The 19,131-nt window shown below is 40.4% G+C and overlaps 2 protein-coding genes across 2 annotated transcripts; both read left to right on the forward strand.

The window, feature by feature from the left end:
* The first annotated feature begins 1,501 nt into the window (after positions 1–1,501).
* Positions 1,502–7,851, forward strand: ankrd33ab (ankyrin repeat domain 33Ab). Its single transcript, XM_085406482.1, has 5 exons — positions 1,502–1,829; positions 2,581–2,887; positions 2,987–3,116; positions 3,971–4,111; positions 7,025–7,851. Exons 2-5 carry the CDS (start codon positions 2,627–2,629, stop codon positions 7,849–7,851), a joined length of 1,359 nt encoding a protein of 452 aa, XP_085262608.1. The 5' UTR covers positions 1,502–1,829; positions 2,581–2,626.
* Positions 7,852–9,674: 1,823 nt separating this feature from the next.
* LOC146669850 (activin receptor type-1B-like) lies at positions 9,675–19,010 on the forward strand. The gene is made up of 9 exons (XM_085406480.1): positions 9,675–9,814; positions 12,139–12,384; positions 12,899–13,150; positions 13,259–13,489; positions 13,668–13,835; positions 15,487–15,643; positions 15,768–15,892; positions 16,018–16,148; positions 17,018–19,010. Exons 1-9 carry the CDS (start codon positions 9,748–9,750, stop codon positions 17,141–17,143), a joined length of 1,503 nt encoding a protein of 500 aa, XP_085262606.1. The 5' UTR covers positions 9,675–9,747; the 3' UTR covers positions 17,144–19,010.
* The last annotated feature ends 121 nt before the right edge of the window (positions 19,011–19,131 follow it).

Here is a 19,131-nt window from a genome sequence, read left to right on the forward strand (position 1 = left end):
CCATCCAGACAGGTCCTGCCATGTCCAGCAGATTCCTTGGGCTAATTTCAGACTGTTACTGCATTCCCAGAACAAAAAAATATACTCAGAATAGTTTATTAAAAACCTCAACTGTCTTATTATTATAATTATTATTATGATAAAGAAACACAGACTTACTGCCTTTTCTTTTAAACCAGATTTGATTTAACACTTTTATTCCAGTTTGTGCTCTGAGGTAATTCCTGGAATGTAAACAATCCACAGATTTAAATCATGCCAATGAAGTTTGTATATCCCATACACTTCTATCACAGATGTAGGATGTCATCACTTTCACTCTGCTGTGACCAACCAAAAAGGTAAATTTGAGAAATACCATCCCTGAACTGCAGCTGTTTGGGAATTTCTTTGTTTTGGAGTCTGTCCCATCTATTCCGAACACACTGGTCATGTCTAATGGGATTTGACTTTCTGCTAGTTAGTCTTAACAAATTAATTAGATTCTTTGGATTAAAGCAGCTTACTGTTAACATTTTATACTCGTAAATGAATTAAAGATGTCCACCAATAAAAATAATTTTGAAGACTGAAAAAACTTTTATATGGTAGTAGCTACTTATTTCCAGATTTTTATAAGGTGGTCAAAAAGAGGAGTGTATTCCTGTAAGCTACATCGACCTCTAGGTGACCCTGTAGAGATTGCTCTTTTTTTTCTCCTTCATAATTTGAAATATGAAGGAGAAGAAAGCTATAATCTTTTATTTCACAGAAACATTATGAAGGATTATATTTGTTTGTCCACAGCTACTCGTGCACATGTTTATCTTCATTCTTATGACCGATCAGGGGTAAAGCAGCTCATCTACTAATGGGAAGGTTGGTGGTTCAATCCCTCGCTGCTCCAGACTGCATACCAAATATGTTTGGGAAACATACCGAACCCTGAGTTGCTTCCAATGCAATCATTCAAGTGTCAATGTGTGTGAATGTGAGACAGAAAGCACTTAGGCATAGAAAATGGGTGAATGAGTCATGCTGTATAAAGTGTTCTTCTACTCAAGTTGAGTAGAAGAACCAGTCCATTTACCATGTGAAATGTGTGATTTTAATATGTCGATGTCTGTCTCAGTTTTTTTTTGTACACAGGTCTCTTGTGAAAAAGAGATTTCAATCTCAGTGAGACTTTGTGTTTAAATAAATACTTCAATAATAATAATAACAACTGCATAGATAAATAGTCCTCAAAATTCAGAATGGTATGGCTGAATATTAGTCTAAACCTGCTACTTTGTAGCTTAGCATAAGGCCTTTTTAAACTGTTTAAGAGCAGTCCACTGCAACAGAGGAGTCGGAGCGTCAATCTGCATATTCATAAATCGGCAGTAAAAGTCGTAAAAGCTATTTTATTAAACAAGGGTATTATTTATGAAAAGTAAAAATCCAGATGTGGAGCTGAGGTGCTTTTTGAGGTTTGCATCAATGCTAGCAGTGGAACTTGAATAATTTGTAGAAGGAGAAAACTTAGTTCATCCAGCTAAGACATACTTAGCTTTTAACTGCTATTAAAAGATGAAGAGAGCAACAGGTAATCCCCTCTATAAAGCTGTTACAAGTGGGATGAGCTAAGCATAGGAGATGAGCACACAGTGCCTCAGTGAAGACTCAACGAAGACTCCTCCTCTTAGTTTTATGTCATGATGACAACATGTGGGATGGAAATGGGTAAAGTATCTCTGTTCACAGGCCTGGGAGGAAACGGCTCCTCTGCAAACAAAGCAGGAGGGCTGAAATCAGAAGTCATTTAGCACGAGTCACAGACAAATGCTGACAGGTTCATGCTACTTATGGTAAGTGTATGTATTTCCTGTTCATGTCTATGAGTGTCTCATAGTTTGACAGTCATGGTATTATTATTTATTACATAATGATGAATGACAGTCAATGCAGCAGATGCGCCTCTGAATTTTTATTTCTTTACTTCTGTTTTATGAACTGTGGCTTCACAGTTATGTACTGATATAAAATACTTGAGAAGTCTATACTGAGCGAATAAAAAAATGTACAGTTCAGTCATAACAGGTCATGGCTGTACCATCAAAACACCTGTCAGTGATGTTCTTTTTAGATAGATCTTTAAATCATATATTTGCAGTTTTGATTTCAGCGTAAAAATATGTAAACTTAACTTTTTGCTGTGCGGAGTAAAAATTATACAAGTCAAAAAGCAGAAGTGATTACTTTCAATACCTATGTTGGCTTCAGATTGAAGCAAGCAGGTTCACATGTGACCAAGATTACTCTGAGGTGGGTTGTTCCTCATTTAGCCGTGTTGTGTGTTCAGCAGGGCATTTAGATTCTTATCCAGTTAACAGTGAGGCAGCGCTGAGCTCGGACTCATGTCACACTTCATCTGTCACCAAGTGAACCTTTGATCTTCCTGAAGCCTGATATATAGCATGTTGTGATGAAACAACAGCTTTATGCTTAGAATAAGTGGACAGATTGTAAAACAATAGCTTGCTTTCCAGGAAGCCAAAAAAACATACATCTGACAGGAGGTTTCTGCCTGACCAGTTTCTTTTTTTGATATTGTTTTAGATGTAGACAAAGGCATTTGGGCCCATTTCACCTGTTCTGCTGGAAGATGGCCACTGCAGCGGAGGACCCCCACCTGGGATCAGGCCCTGACGATAGCGAAGTGTCTCCATCCGGGAGAGAGTCAGACTCAGATAGCATTCTTTCGGATGACTCGGTGCTTCCAGACTACACGCCAGAGAGAAGAAATGGGAGTGCAGCATCAACACTGTATCAAGCGTGCGCCCGTAATGAACCGGTCTCTCTGCAGACAGTGCTTGAGAGGGGGGTCACAAAAGAAGAGGCGATGGAGCTGGACATCAATGGCTGGGTGAGAGTCTCATCCATAATGAACTCATGATCTCTATGACTAGCAGTGAGCAACATATTGCAACATCGCTGATCTTAACTGTTAACTTCAAACCAACAGAATGGTTTAATGGTGGCGTGCTGTAAAGGTTTCCTAGAGATCGTACATGGACTTCATACCTGTCCATATGTTGACATAAATCACCAGGACAATGAAGGCAACACAGCACTGATGATTGCATCCCAAGCAGGTATGTTTTACCAACTTATTACAACTGGGGTGCTCACGAAAAAGTTAATTTGATGCAAGTGACATGTTTGCTATAAAATCTGTTTCAGTAAAGATGGGGATGGGTTCCCCACTCACTCTGACTGCATGGACAAACAGTTCAGGAAAGAGATAACTAAATGCATTCCTTAAATGCTGGTTAAAGCTTTATCAAGCAAAAAAGAAGCCATGTAAATGGACTAAAGCTCATTCAAAATGAACTGAGACAAAGTAGAAAATGGTACTTTGGTCAGACGTATCAAAACATTTGACATTCTTTTTGGAAAACATGGACAACAGCTGTGTCCTTCCAACTGACCATCCAACTTCTAAATCTTTCATCAGCTGAAAACATCTGGAACAACATGAAATTAAAAATATGTCAAAGGAGACCCAGGACTGTTGAGCAGCTAGAATCCTGTATCAGACAAAAACAGGAAAACAGTCTTCTCCCAAAAGTCCAGCAGGTGGTCTCCCCCGTTTCCAGATGTTTATGGACTGTTGTTAAAAGAAGCGGGGATGCTAGACAGTGGCAAACTGCCCCAACTGAGAGTTATTGGTGCCAGTAATCTCAAAGTGAGCTAATATTTTTGTATGTATGTTTTTGTTTGAACCTTTGATATGGTTTATGTGTTCTATTGTGAACAAAATCTGGGTTTATTAGGTTTGTAATTATTCCATTTTGTTTTTATATTTTACACAGATTCCTGAGAACTTCTTTGGGATTGGGATTGCAAATAGCTTGAGCTTGATTTAATCGGAGATTTAACCAGTTGCAAATATGCACTCAACTCGTGTTTTCTGATGCACTGTTGTATAAATTCTGTGTTTTTACAGGTCACATCATGACAGTGACGTATCTCCTGAACTATTATCCTGGAATAGACACAGAAATAAGGGATTGTAGAGGTTTCACAGCTCTCATCAAAGCTGCAATGACTGGCCGCACTGACGTTGTGGCAGCCCTTGTTATGGCTGGTATGTAAGAGTAGAGTGCAAAAGCACACTTTATTTCACTGGATCATTACCTATACATTTCAGCTACCAGTATAAAAACAAAGGTATGGTATATTCTCTGTTTCTTAATGCTTTGGGAAATAGCAAATATGAATAAATATCCATCATTAATTGAGACTAGACTCTTATAGAAATATGTAGCACGCCCCTGCGGGCGGTTTATCCTTCAAGCTCGGGTCCTCTACCAGAGGCCTGGGAGCTTGAGGGTCCTGCGCAGTATCTTAGCTGTTCCCAGGACTGCACTCTTCTGGACAGAGATCTCCGATGTTGTTCCTGGGATCTGCTGGAGCCACTCGCCTAGCTTGGGAGTCACCGCACCTAGTGCTCCGATTACCACGGGGACCACCGTTACCTTCACCCTCCACATCCTCTCGAGCTCTTCTCTGAGCCCTTGGTATTTCTCCAGCTTCTCGTGTTCCTTCTTCCTGATATTGCTGTCATTCGGAACCACTACATCGATCACTACGGCCGTCTTCTTCTGTTTGTCTACCACCACTATGTCCGGTTGGTTAGCCACCACCATTTTGTCCGTCTGTATCTGGAAGTCCCACAGGATCTTAGCTCGGTCATTCTCCACCACCCTTGGGGGCATCTCCCATTTTGACCTCGGGACTTCCAGATTATACTCGGCACAGATGTTCCTGTACACTATGCCGGCCACTTGGTTATGGCGTTCCATGTATGCCTTGCCTGCTAGCATCTTGCACCCTGCTGATTGTCTCTGGGGCATCTTTACACAGCCTGCACCTGGGGTCTTGCCTGGTGTGATAGACCCCAGCCTCTATGGATCTTGTGCTCAGAGCTTGTTCTTGTGCTGCCATGATTAGTGCCTCTGTGCTGTCTTTCAGTCCAGCTTTGTCCAGCCACTGGTAGGATTTCTGGATATCAGCCACCTCCTCTATCTGCCGGTGGTACATACCGTGCAGGGGCCTGTCCTTCCATGATGGTTCCTCGTCTCCCTCCTCCATGGTGGATGGAACCATATATATATATATATATATATATATATATATATATATATATATATATATATATATATATATATATATATATATATATATATATATATATATATATATATATATATATATGTATATATATATGTGGCCGGCATAGTGTACAGGAACATCTGTGCCGAGTATAACCTGGAAGTCCCGAGGTCAAAATGGGAGATGCCCCCAAGGGTGGTGGAGAATGACCGAGCTAAGATCCTGTGGGACTTCCAGATACAGACGGACAAAATGGTGGTGGCTAACCAACCGGACATAGTGGTGGTAGACAAACAGAAGAAGACGGCCGTAGTGATCGATGTAGCGGTTCCGAATGACAGCAATATCAGGAAGAAGGAACACGAGAAGCTGGAGAAATACCAAGGGCTCAGAGAAGAGCTGGAGAGGATGTGGAGGGTGAAGGTAACGGTGGTCCCCGTGGTAATCGGAGCACTAGGTGCGGTGACTCCCAAGCTAGGCGAGTGGCTCCAGCAGATCCCGGGAATAACATCGGAGATCTCTGTCCAGAAGAGCGCAGTCCTGGGAACAGCTAAGATACTGCGCAGGACCCTCAAGCTCCCAGGCCTCTGGTAGAGGACCCGAGCTTGAAGGATAAACCGCCCGCAGGGGCGTGCTGGGTGTTTTTATATATATATATATATATATATATATATATATATATATATATATATATATATATATATATATATACATATATATATATATATATATATATATACATATACATATATATATGTATATATATGTATATTATACATATATATATATATATATATATATATATATATATATATATATATATATATATATATATATACATATATATATATATATACAACAGATTAGTCACTTACACATATGAGCTACTCAGCTAGCTCTTTTTGCTACAATTCAAACTATACTGATGTTCCATTAAAAGAACTTTTTACAGTTTGAACATACAAATGCTAGCCCCAACTGATATCACTGGATCGTTTCTGAAACTCTAACATCAGCTCTTTAACTCTGTCTTTCACTGCTCTAAATAAAGACTAAGAGCACTGCTAGTGAGAACGGCTGACTACATGGTTTATCTGACCGTATTTGAACCCGGCTAACTCTGCGCATATGTCAACGTGTCGGTGACGTGAGACTGGTTTAAAGGATCAGTCTGAGGACATTATCACATCTTAACAGATACTGACTCTGTAATCTTTACCTTACTAGACTTGCGGGCTGGTCGCAGATTAGTCGTTTCCTTATTTTTGGACTGCACGTTTCCTCAAATCTCTGCCAGGAGTAACACTTAGTCCAACATTAATATCATACAATAAACTGCCCTCATAATGAAATCCATAAAGATGGATTTCTGAAGGAGACTGTGGGAAAGTCAGCTGAACTTTACAAACCCCTGCCTGCTTTATTCTACCGCATTTAGACAGCATATCACTGTATCAGAAAATTTAAGTTAGTAAGTCAAATAAAACATTAGTAAACAGGCATTGGCACACAAGTCATTTTCACATTTCACAGTATGACAACCACAGATGTAGATAATTTTAACTGTGCAAAACGGCTCAGGGCTGTGCTGTAACTTAGTTATCTACAAACTGTGAGACAGCAACACGTTTATTGCAAGCCACCATGCGCCTCATGAACCTCGAGAACTCAGGTTTGGCATCAAGTCTGACGTGTGTAGGCTGTATGCGATAAGATTTACTAAAAAGTATTAATACATTATCAAGTCAGACACTTTGATGTTTAACATTTTTTTGTAGGGCAGCCCAAAACAGCACTTTAACAAGTTATTAATATGAACTTATTATTAATGAGTTATTATTAATCAGTTCTTGTGTTTGTTTTTCCTCGTGGTATTTCTTTTCAGGGGCTGACATACATGCAGTAGATTCCACCAGAGGAAGATGTGCTCGGGACTGGGCCTTTAAGACAGGTCGCTACGAGACCTTGCACCGTCTCCGTCGCCTCAATATGCGTCCAAGAGCTGAGCAGTTCTGTGAGGGTTATGTCCCTGAGTGGCCTGAGCTCAAGGAGAGAGTAGCCAAGGCCGTATCTCAGAAAACTCCCAGGGAAAAAATTGCCCAGCAGATCAAAGACACCTTTGGATTCAGATTACCTCGTGACCCCGAGGACAACGGGGTGTTGGACCACATGGTGCGCATGACCACCAGTGTCTACAGTCCTCTGATTTCAACTGGATGTCACCCACTCTGCCCCACGAGCCCTCCAGAGATTGGCAAGAAGCGTCTGGCCGTACAAGAGCTGGTCAGCAAACATACAAAAGAGGACCTTGAGGAAAGCTCAGTGTGCCACAGTAATGGCTCAGTGTCACACATTATCCCCACAATCCACTCTGCGGAGTCGATTGCTACGACATGCTGTGCCGACACCGAGCGGCGAGGCAGTATGCTCTCCACCAAAGCTGCCACAACTTTTATTTCCCGGAGTATGGGGAGGCGGAACAGCGTGTTCCCCTCTGGCTGCATCCCAAAGATCAATGTAGACAGGCCAACAGAAGCAACGCCAAAGAAAGAAAAGAAGAAGAAGAGGGAAAAGGGCTATCTGGAACCACCCAAGTGGAAGTACAAGGAGATCAAGGATGAGAAAAAAAAGGACAAGAAGAAGGCTGAAAAAGAAAAGGAAGAAAAGGAGAAAAAGAAGAAAGAAAAGGACAGCAAGAAGGCCAAAAAATAAGGTTTTAAAAAAGAAAGGGCTGTACAAAATATCCTTTGTGAGAAAAGTGAGTGTCTTTTCAACTCAGGGCTTAAAATGTTCAAACCAAAGAGCATTCAAGTGAATACTAAACTTAAATCTGAAAGGGAGTGACAGAGGAAGAGAACTGTAAAGACTCTTCAGAGAAGGTTTGAAGCATCTACGCTAAAAGCAGTACCTATATTTGGAGTTAATGTGAAAAATAAGTCTATTATTCTATTAGGGATTAAAAGACTTTAAAGAACTTCTTAAAAAAAAGAAGAATATGGCACAGTGCACAAAATCCATATTTACTGGCTCATTCTTACCGGTGCTAAAGCATCCATGATGTCTACCTCATTATTCAAATAAATCACAGCCACAGTACGAGTAGACCTGCCTCCATTTATAACATGAGATGTAAACCTAGAAGCATATATGCTACAGCTAATTTGTATTATTAAGTAGTATGTATAATATTTATACATAAGAAGAGTTTATGGATGAAAACATGAACTGAAAATACTGTATAGTGTTTAGACAACAAGCATCAAAACTCAGGATCTGTTTAATCTTCTAGGTTTATTGCCACTTTGTGATATTGCCAATAATGTTTATGTAATCTTTGAATACCGTGCACACAGTCATGAAAAAGGAAGTTTGCACATGACTCCGTACAGTTATGTACAAAATCATGTACACCCTTACTGAAGGGTAGCCGATCAAATGCACTTGATTAACTGATCATCAGCAGGTGTGAGTTTCTATACAGATGCGGAAGTTTTGGCAGTTTGCTGATCTGGAGCATTCAGGTGTCTGTAAACACAATGCCACAGTCTTCCCAGGAGAGGATGTCCCAGGAGATTCAGCCCTAGGTCAGAGCGTGCAATCCTCAAAATAAGCTGCAAAAAAAAACCTCCAAGAGCTACATCTGAGACTCTACAGGCCTCAGCTAGAATGTTAAATGTTAAAATTAATTAGAGAACAATTAGAAAAGTGAGGCTTGTTTGCTTATCTTTGCAAAAGTTGCATTTGAACAGACCACAAGACTTTTGGAACATAGATCCAAAGAGGAGATGTCTGGTGGCGGCACATTTGGCGAAAACCAAACAGAGCATATCTGCACAAACACCTCATACCAACTGTCTAGCACGGTGGTGAGGCCATCTGCGAAATCTTGGCTGAAACTGGGTCATGCATCAGTACAACAATCTCAAACTCAGCAGCAAATCTGCAAACGCATGTCTGAAAAAGAATCAACGTGTTGCAATGACTCAGTCAAAGTTCGGACCTTAACCTGACTTAAATATTGTGGTGGAACCATAGATGAATGCCTGCAAACCTCAATAAAATGAGGCATTGCTTGAAAGAAGAGTGGGCTGTTAAGATGTGAAAGACTGATAAAGTCCTAATGCAAAAGACTGCAAAAGACTGGGTCAAATCATTGCTGCTAAAGGTGGCTCTTTATGCAGGACTTCATAGAGTCCAGTGAAAACTTCCTTTTTCACATGACTGTAGATGGATTTCAGCTGTTTGAAATTATAAAAATAAATGAATAAATAAAGGACAGTGAAGATCTATTAGTAGATTTGTTGGGTCTTAAAAGCACAGTGGTTAGTAATTTTATATCAACCAATTTGTAAATATAGCAATTTATAAATATTGTACCAGAGTATTGAAGGCACAGGATGTAACTGCGCAGTCTGCGTGTCTCCATTAAACATCTATCTATAGTTAATCTATAGATAGATAGATGTTACCTCCTCGCTGTCTGCGTGTGTCACTGCCTGCTGCTGGTGGAGCCTCTACACTACTTGCGCTGTCTCACTGTCTACATGACGGCTCACCAGATCCTTGGTTAACAACGTGTTAATGCGATGAACCTGGAATGCATTGATTATGGCTGACCTACGGATGTCACTCGCTGTCCTGGTTGTTCACACTGTCCTATACACAGCCTGCCAGGGTGAGTAACTTACTGTTTGTTTTGTCTGAGGACTGTCGCTACCGCTGTGGAGCCGACGCTCCGCGAAGTTAGCTGCTAGCTACCGCTAAACTAACCATCATTAACCAGAAAAAAACAGGTCAAACCTCCTGCTGTCGATACGGGGAGCCTTTCACTGCATGTTTATAAATCATGTTATGTTATCTGTCTATCTATGTTATCTCGTCCACGTCGAGGTTTGTTAGGTGAGTCTGATACAGCAGGTAAAATAGGAGCTCAGGTAGCAGTCTGTTTATACTGAGAGCTACCTTAAACACCAGTTCCTGTATGCGTCCTTTAAAAGCATCCAGGTATCAGGCACCTTTGAAAAAATGGCTTAAAGTGTTGATGCAGAATCGATTTAATGAAATTACTCGTGGGTAGGAGTGATGCGTTGATGAAACTCTGCTAATCTTCTAGCTACAAAGGTAGTAATGTGTGCATTATAGCCTATTGGAGTAATGCTGGACAGTAGGGATTAAATCATGATCATGGGAGCGATTTTGCAATTACTTTATATGGCGCTATTGATGATGTGTATCATAATATGATATAGCCCAACTGGCATTTAATTGTCCTTAGATGAGATGGTCACATGGGGCATGTCTGCTTTGTGCATTCATCTGAAAATGCTGCTTCACGATGAAGTCTGATGTTCATAATATATTTTCCCTCACATATTGTGTTTCTGCAAAAGTTTATTTTTAATTTATTAGTTTTTAGTATATTGAAATGCTCTAGACAGCAAACTAATGCTAGTTATTGATGTTATTACATTAGAAAATAGTTCCAAAAACTTGGCGGACATTTTTTTCTTGTTTTTTCTTTAACTTGTTGAAAGCTTTCAGTGTGGTTGAAAACAGGAAAATTAAAGTGAACAAAGTCGGTGGCTCAGCCTGCCAAATTCCTGTGCTGATTATGAAGGCTTGTGTCACTGAAAAAAGCAAAGTAGCATGCTTCCATTGTAAATTACTTTACCCACTTGAAAAGTTTTATAGGTAGCCATCTTTGCTTTTGCATTTCTATTTTATTTAATTTTTTTGTCAGACACGGTAGCTTTGTGCCGCTTGACATCTTTGTGGTTTCAAACACAACAATGTATATTAAAATTGTGACATTTCTAGCTTTGGAAAATCTGAAATGTCAGTCTTGTTTCATGTTTAGTCAGCGTTTATCTTCCTTTTTTCTTCTGTGGTTCTTCTATTTCTTGCGTCCAGTATGTGTGGGCATCGTGTGAGTCAGCACTACAAAATACATTGTAGCCCATTATATTTCCCCCTTTATCTCCTGGATGTGTGGCTTTCTTGTTGTTGTTGTTTTTATCAATCCCATCCGGCACACAGGCTGTTGAAAGGTCATTTTCCCACTGAGAATTCCCTGGCAGCTCTTTGAGAATAACTGGAATGCCACATCCCATTCTTGCCTAAATAGCATTACTCCATTTCAGAGGAACCCAGTCTCTTGGTTGCCTAATTATACTAAGCGAGTTATTAAAAAAAAAAAAGAAAAAACACTCTCCTGCACCTAATGCAATGACTGCACTTTTAACACTTCCTCTACTTCATATTTTTAGCACTTTGCATTGAGATATTTAGTTATGCGGTATATTTTGGTTCGCCATCCTTGGCAGGAAGTAGCCTTAAACAGATCCCCCCACAAACCAGTAAGAAGCCAAAAAGGGAAATAGCTGCATGTTAAACAGCAAAGCTGATCATTTAAAAATATTTAGGCTTTATTTATGGCTTTATAAGTTGTAGTAGATAGTAAAGCTGTATGCCAATACCAATACCAATATCAGTTCTTCACAGGTGTACTACATGTACCAAATCATCAAAATCTTCATCACTTTAAGCTCACAGGAAATATAACCACACAGTAACATGTGCTTTCAATCAAACTGCAGCTTTAAAAAGGTGAAAAACAGACCTTTTTTGAATGATTTAAAGTAGTATGTATGTTTCTGAGATTTTCCTGAAGCTGCCTCACCACCCTCTCAAAGCACATTTCCATCATGCAATGTATTTTAGGAGAAGAGTGTGCTTATTTACAGGGCACAGTACCTCCTTTGAGGTGTTTTAATGTCTCCTGACATGCTAAAACCAGCCTACAATCCTCACATATTTGTGTGAGGTTTTGGGACACAGCGGTAAGTCTTCAGGCTGTTGCTGCCCCCTGCTGTGTATTATAGGAGCTGTAAAATTCTCTCTAACTCTTCAGTACTTAAACAGTTTTGTGCCAGCGGGTCACAGTTCGCTTGACTTCATGCAAGCTAATGGTCTTGCAAATGTTTTGCTATGTCTCTTCAGCTCTGTGGTGTAACTGCACCACTCCTCTGTGTAAGAAGTCTGACTTCCAGTGTGAGACCGATGGGGCCTGCACGGCTTCCACCATCTTCAGCAATGGAAAACAGCAGCACAGCCGCGGCTGTATCCCACAGGAAGATCTCGTGCCCCCTGGAAAACCGATCTACTGCCTCGGTGTAGAAGGCTACCTATACACGCAGTGCTGCTACACCGACTACTGCAACAGCATTGACCTCAGAGTACCCACTGGTGAGATTCACATTTAGTTACCTGTACTGTTTATATCACCAATGTCTGTGAAAGTCTGCTGTGCTAAATTAAAATTACATAGTGTTAAATGTCCTGCCTGTTCAGTGATCCCTCCAAAAGAAATCCACATAATATTCCACATTGGGAATCACCAGTAAAATTTAAATCAAAGCTGTGGGAAGTAGGGGGACAGGTTCTAGTCAGCTGTTTGCATATAGCCTTATTGTATTTCTTGACTGTCTTAAAAGACTTTGTAGTTGCAATGAATGCAACTCATTTACTCACATGCGTCTCTACAGAGGTTTAATTATTCTGGTGTCTTGGAGTTAAAATATAGTGTGTATATTTTTCCCAGCTGTGCGGATGAGTTCACTGAAGTTTTGGCTGTTTACCAAACAAAACAGAATAATTTGGATATTTTAAAGAAAATGAGCCTTTACAGGATTAATTTGCAATTACTCTAATTCAATATTTTTGTGATGCTTTTTCTTCCATTCCATTGTGACTCCATCAGAAATCGGGGGAGGCTACGGCCCGGGTGGGACATGGAGGCTCGTGGAACTGGTTGCTGTGATCGCAGGGCCGCTGTTCCTGCTGTGTCTGCTACTGTTGGTGGGTGCGTTCATATATCATTATCACCGGAGGGGCTACAACCACAGGCAAAGGCTGGAGGTGGAGGATCCGTCCTGTGACCATCTCTACCTGGCCAAAGACAGATCCCTGGAGGATCTCCTTTGCAATCTATCCACGTCTGGTTCAGGCTCTGGTCAGTACGCAGTTTGGTGGTGGAACTGCAGCCTGACAGTCATGTTGTGGATCTTCATCAGCTGGTATCTAGTAATCTTTTTCTATTGTCATTTTTTTTTCTGGGCAGGTCTCCCTCTCTTTGTCCAGCGGACTGTAGCCAGAACAATCGTCCTGCAGGAGATCATTGGTAAGGGGCGTTTCGGGGAGGTGTGGCGAGGACGCTGGAGGGGTGGCGACGTGGCTGTGAAGATTTTCTCATCCAGGGAAGAGCGCTCCTGGTTCCGTGAGGCTGAAATCTACCAGACGATCATGCTTCGCCATGAAAACATCTTGGGCTTTATAGCTGCTGACAACAAAGGTGCAACCCAGTTATATGCAATATTTAATTTATTTAGTCAAAGAAACACAGTTCATCTTTTCAGCAGTTTACAAGACCTTATTATGCATTTTTGTTTCACTGTGCTGTATAATAACTAGTTATCCTAAAGTAAAATGATCATTTCTCGAGTATCTTCATTTATATGTCTCTCCCTTAGACAACGGGACGTGGACTCAGCTGTGGTTGGTGTCAGATTACCACGAGTACGGCTCTCTGTTTGACTACCTAAACCGCTACTCCGTCACTACCGAGGAAACGATCAAACTGGCACTATCAGCTGCGAACGGCCTCGCACATCTGCACATGGAGATTCTTGGAACGCAAGGTAGTGTTTGTTATTCTATTGTGTAATCATGTTAATTCTATTTATGTGTCCTAGATTACACTTTCAGTAAATATGCAGTTTTTTACGTATGTTTCAGGTACTACATGTAAACTTCTGCCTTGAGTAAATAGCCTTCCTTGTTCTTCTGTATTGTGGCTGTGTTTGGAGTCTTTGTCATAAGATGATCAAGACACCTCCCTGATAGTATTGTTTTAGATAAAGAGTCTCTTTCCTGTACAGCCACAGTCACAGTAATGACGCAGTAACACAGAGGCAGGTCAAGTTTACTTTCTCATTTATACTCACCAGCCAGGCAAACCTGTTCAGGTGTTCCATATCTCCATATCTAATCAGCCAATTACATGGCTCGACTGGATGCATTTAGGCATGTAGACATGCTGAAGTTCAAAGTCTTTTAACATGGCATGGTCAGATGGGCTGGTCTGAGTATTTCAGAAACTGCTGACCTGCTGGGGATTTCCCACACAAACATCTCTATAGTTTACAGAGAATGGTGTGAAAAAAGAGAAACAATACAGTGAGCAAGACATTTGGAAGAAAATGTCTGGTTGATGCTGGAGGACCGAGGAGAATGGCCAGACTGCTCTCAGCTAATAGGAAGGAAAAAGTAATTCAAATAATCATGTATTACAGCCAATGTGTGCAACTTTCAATGCACAACGCGTCAAACATTAAAGCAGGAAACTGAGGCCACATTACACACTGGCTCAACAAAATTGCACAATAGAAAAACAGGAGATTAATTTCATGAATGTGCAGCAACTGTGTGATCATGTGATCTGTCATATCAGTATGGACAAACATTTCTGAGGAGTGTTTTACTGCACCTTGTTGAATCTGTCACACAAAGAATTAAGAAAGTTCTGAAAGTAAAAGGGCCAACCCAGGACTAGGAAGGTCTACCTAATAATTTGTCTGGTAAATGTATTCATGTAGAAACGACTGGCAGTTCAGAACATCAGTTTTCTGACTTATGTTTAAACTGGTATGCTGTAATTCAGTTTCATAAGCCAGTGAATTTAAGCATTGCTTGTGTGCACCTCCCTTACACTCTGTGCATATCTGCGTTATCAAAAAGTGCTTTGATCAACACCTTTTATCACTTCCACAGTAGTTTTAACTTTGCCTCCCCCAGCCACAGACAGGAAAAAGGCATCGGGCGTTGACAGCTGGACTTTTCCGTTTTTTGCAAGACTCTGACGTAACTGGCTTGAGTCAACAGACTATGTCACAACCTGATATTTAAATGTTACTCACAGAGATTGTGCACTGACAAAGGCGACTGTGATATTTTGTAATGTTTTGCATATTTTGGTTAATCAAAGAACAATGTTTTTTTTGTTGAATGGGCGTGTAAGCCGTGTTAAGTTACAAAACAGCTGCTTTTCAGTGATTTATGTTCCATTTTTTTAAGGCTTGGTCTCACCTATACTTATCTTTGAACATTTTTCTCTGTTGAGTCTGCTTGATCATAAATTGTTGCAAAAGTGGAGGAGTAATTCTAACTTGTAGTAAATGAAAGTTTAAAAAAATGGTACTTGCACGAACAGGCTCTATTTTCATGTTGACAAAACAATTAGATGCAGAAGAAAGTATTAACAAGTGACTGTTTTCCTTCATGTCATGATAGGAAAGCCAGGCATCTCCCATAGAGACTTGAAGTCCAAGAACATCCTGGTGAAGAAGAACTGCACCTGTGCCATTGCCGACCTGGGCTTGGCTGTCCGTCACGACTCTGCCACGGATACGATCGACATCGCGCCCAATCAGAGAGTGGGAACCAACAGGTCTTTCTCATCTGCTGACTTAACGCTGACCATCGTTTCTCACAGATATCTTCTGACATCTTTCCCAGAATATCCCTTTATCCTTTACGCCAGCACAAACCAGGACTGTGTTTATGTTCCCCAGGTACATGGCCCCAGAGGTTCTCGATGAGACCATAAACACAAGACACTTCGAATCATTCAAATGTGCTGACATCTACGCTTTAGGCCTGGTCTACTGGGAAATTGCACGCCGCTGTAACAGTGGAGGTTGGACTCTCTTTGTTTTCTCTTCGGATACTTGAACTGCCTTGTTTGTTGTTGTTATTTTTTTCCTCTCGTTGGATATGCCAGAGACGGCACTGATCTGACCTCACACTATTCTGTGTTATCAGGTATCCATCAAGAATACCAGCTGCCCTACTATGATCTGGTACCGTCTGACCCGTCCATAGAGGAGATGAGAAAAGTGGTGTGTGACCAAAAGCTTCGACCCAATATTCCAAATTGGTGGCAGAATTACGAGGTATGAAAATTAAGTTCAAATCGAACTAAAATCTGCACTTACATCAGAAAGATCTTACTTTTGCAGTTTGGGCCTTTATTTATATTTCTAATTATAACATTGCATTCATCATCTTAAACTAACAGTGTAACCTCCACTTAGGTTCTTTGCTTGTGGTGTTTCTGAACTACACTGTTGGCTTTGTTACAGCTAGGACAACACATAATAGAGTTCATTCATTTCCAAGATTCACTAGTTTGTGAGTCTTTTAGTAATTTCTGTGCAGCTCCATGTGTAGCGTGATAAAGCATAGTTTCCCCCACCAGAGAGCAATGATTACTTTAGTTTGTTAGACTGAGGCCACACCTCTGGCATGGGTTTGCATGGCTAAGCAGAACGTGTGGAGGCACTCTGGTATTTTTGTTTGCATACATTGCAAATCTTGATCACAGTTCCCAAAAAATCCACATTTGTTGAGATTTTTTTTTAAGCCAATCATGAAAACTTTTTAAGTTTAAATGATATTTTTCACAATGATCTTATGTTTTTGTTTCAGTTTGTTATATATATTTCCGTGTTGCCTTTTCCGTAATGTGTACAGATCATTGGTGATCTGCATTCATGCTGAATCTGATAGCCCAAACTACAAAAATAAGACCCAGAATGAAATAAACCGGGTTATTATTAAAACTGCTTTTCTACATTGTTTTGATTCTTATTAGTGTTTTATGTGAATGAATTAGGGTAATCTGATACTTGTATTCTTCAGTATAAAGTAGCACTCAAATGCTGTTCATAGAGTGTCTGAACTACTTTGTGTCATCACCACCATTATTTATATTGCAATACAAGCTCTTAAGCCTTACTGGTGTTTTCCTTGTGCTTATCAGGCCTTGCGGATCATGGGTAAAATCATGAGGGAGTGTTGGTATGCTAACGGAGCTGCACGCCTGACGGCCTTGCGCATAAAAAAGACGCTGTCCCAGCTCAGCATTCAGGAGGACATTAAAATCTGAGCATGTGTGAGACAGCAGAGCACTGAAGAGGACCCGGCCCCTCCATCCAGACTGAGAGGAAGGGGTCGGGCCTTCTAAAGAGATGGCACAATGAAGAGTGGCACTTTGTAAAATTTTACCGCACAGACACTTCTGTCAGGTTTGAAACCACTTTATTTCTGACAAACCCTACCTCGCTTTACCCAGCCAAAACATACAGGAACACCTTCCCTGTCTCATCCTTAGCTCCCGCTGCCAAACCTCGCCCTCTTTCCTCACCCTGTACGCTGCACTAACAGTTTCCTGAATTTCTTGTGTATGCAGTCATTAACAGCACATGTACTTAACCAAGTTACATTTTAAAAATCAGTTGCTGGTGTTTTATTGTTTCAAAGTGTGTTGACAGTAATTATTAGTTAGTAAACAGCATTTGCTTGTTTTGTCTTAGCAGAAGAGCATTAACTCATTTATACTGATTCTGTTATATCAGTAATTGAACACTGTGCGGGAGCTTGTGGGCTATCTGTGTAGGTTAATTCCTGCCATACCTGCAGCATTCAAAGGAAGATTTTATTGATACCAGTGTCATAGAGATCAGGACTCCTGGTACCCTTCAGCCCAGGAGAAATGAGGCCTGCACAGTTTTTACTGTTTCATTCTCTCAGAGTCTGAACACAGTGCAGAAACAAATAGAAAAAAGACTGTGGGGGACTCCTTTGTGAGTTTGTTATGAGATTGAAATGATTGCTAATAGGAACAGATAAGCTGTGAGTAATATTTACATTTCCTGATTCCTGACATATTGCATTGCTTAGAAATCCTTTAGCACAAATAATTCACCTGATTTTAGTCTGTTCACATTTAGAAAAGTACATATTTAGGAATTATTAAACATCACTAGGATGAAGAGCAGCAGCTACTGCTGACTTTGATCTTCATTAGCTTCAGACCACTCACGTAAAATACAAGATGCATGCAGATCCATGTGTTGTATGTTAGTATCATAGTCTCCTGTTATGAATGCATAACCTCAGATAAGCTTGTATACACAACATTCAGATATTACACTGCCCCTTCAGTGCAGTCCAGAATCCATGTTTAAGCTCATATTTTATACTCTTACAGCATGTCAGAGGTTTTTTTTTCCCCCCAGGGCACTTTCCTCCTGATCAAGTATATTTACTGCACTGCACATACACTAGCCTTTTAAGGTGATACTTCAGTTTAGGTCTGAGTGTGTTTTTAGATGACTTTTTTAGCCTTTTTTTTTTTTTTTTTTTGTAAAGACAAATATTTACCAAATTACTTTGTGACCTGTGAAGTAACATCATTGTAGTTGTCAGGTGACCTGCTTATAGTACTTTATTACTGCCAAGCAGTATAAGTTAAATTCATATTTCTTTCTGTGCCCCCGTACCCCCATCATGCTATACCTCCTTAATGTGCATATTTTGCCTTATGTATATCACTTCACTCTTAACATTGTCAGAAATCACTGCATTTTTTTTTATGTATTCAGGAAAAATGTGCACTTTCTGTCTTGAGCTGTATGCAGATTCTGCAGGTACTGTTTGCATGTATTCATGTGAAGTCTGACAGACCAATTGTGCACTACTACTGACCTCGCATTAACACCAACCTTTTCTCAGAATCATCTCCGGCCACGGCCTCCAGTGTTTAAAATCACGCCACTGAAAACGAGAATGTTTACACAAATCATGCCAGTCAGATGACCTACCTTTCTGACTGAAAATTGTAAAGATAATTTTGCTTTTCTTTAATCTCTGGGAGAAAGAAGTGTTGAAACTAAATACTGCTGAAATGCCTTCGTGTTAGCTCACATTTTTTTTCCAACCTGTGTTGTTTTTTTTTAAAAAGACCGGGGAGCTCTACTGAATGTGAAGCATATTTATACTTTCTTTGTTTGCCTTACAACTTAAAAGTGAATATTGCGTTCAGTGTTTTTAATACTTCGGTGTCTGTATCCCTTTGAAGGAACGCTGGAGTGA

Source organism: Rhamphochromis longiceps, linkage group LG5 (assembly GCF_057381845.1).
Source record: "Rhamphochromis longiceps isolate RC_006_pf linkage group LG5, R_longiceps_female_GT1.1, whole genome shotgun sequence".
Lineage (NCBI taxonomy): Eukaryota > Metazoa > Chordata > Actinopteri > Cichliformes > Cichlidae > Rhamphochromis > Rhamphochromis longiceps.

Bases quoted from the DNA above. Each gene is read 5' to 3' on its own strand.
- ankrd33ab (XM_085406482.1), top strand. From the start codon at position 2,627: ATGGCCACTGCAGCGGAGGACCCCCACCTGGGATCAGGCCCTGACGAT. The intron at 2,888-2,986 runs GTGAGAGTCTCA...TCAAACCAACAG, and splicing joins AGCTGGACATCAATGGCTGG to AATGGTTTAATGGTGGCGTG. The intron at 4,112-7,024 runs GTATGTAAGAGT...ATTTCTTTTCAG, and splicing joins GGCAGCCCTTGTTATGGCTG to GGGCTGACATACATGCAGTA.
- LOC146669850 (XM_085406480.1), top strand. From the start codon at position 9,748: ATGGCTGACCTACGGATGTCACTCGCTGTCCTGGTTGTTCACACTGTC. The intron at 9,815-12,138 runs GTGAGTAACTTA...ATGTCTCTTCAG, and splicing joins CCTATACACAGCCTGCCAGG to CTCTGTGGTGTAACTGCACC. The intron at 13,151-13,258 runs GTCAGTACGCAG...TTTTCTGGGCAG, and splicing joins CACGTCTGGTTCAGGCTCTG to GTCTCCCTCTCTTTGTCCAG.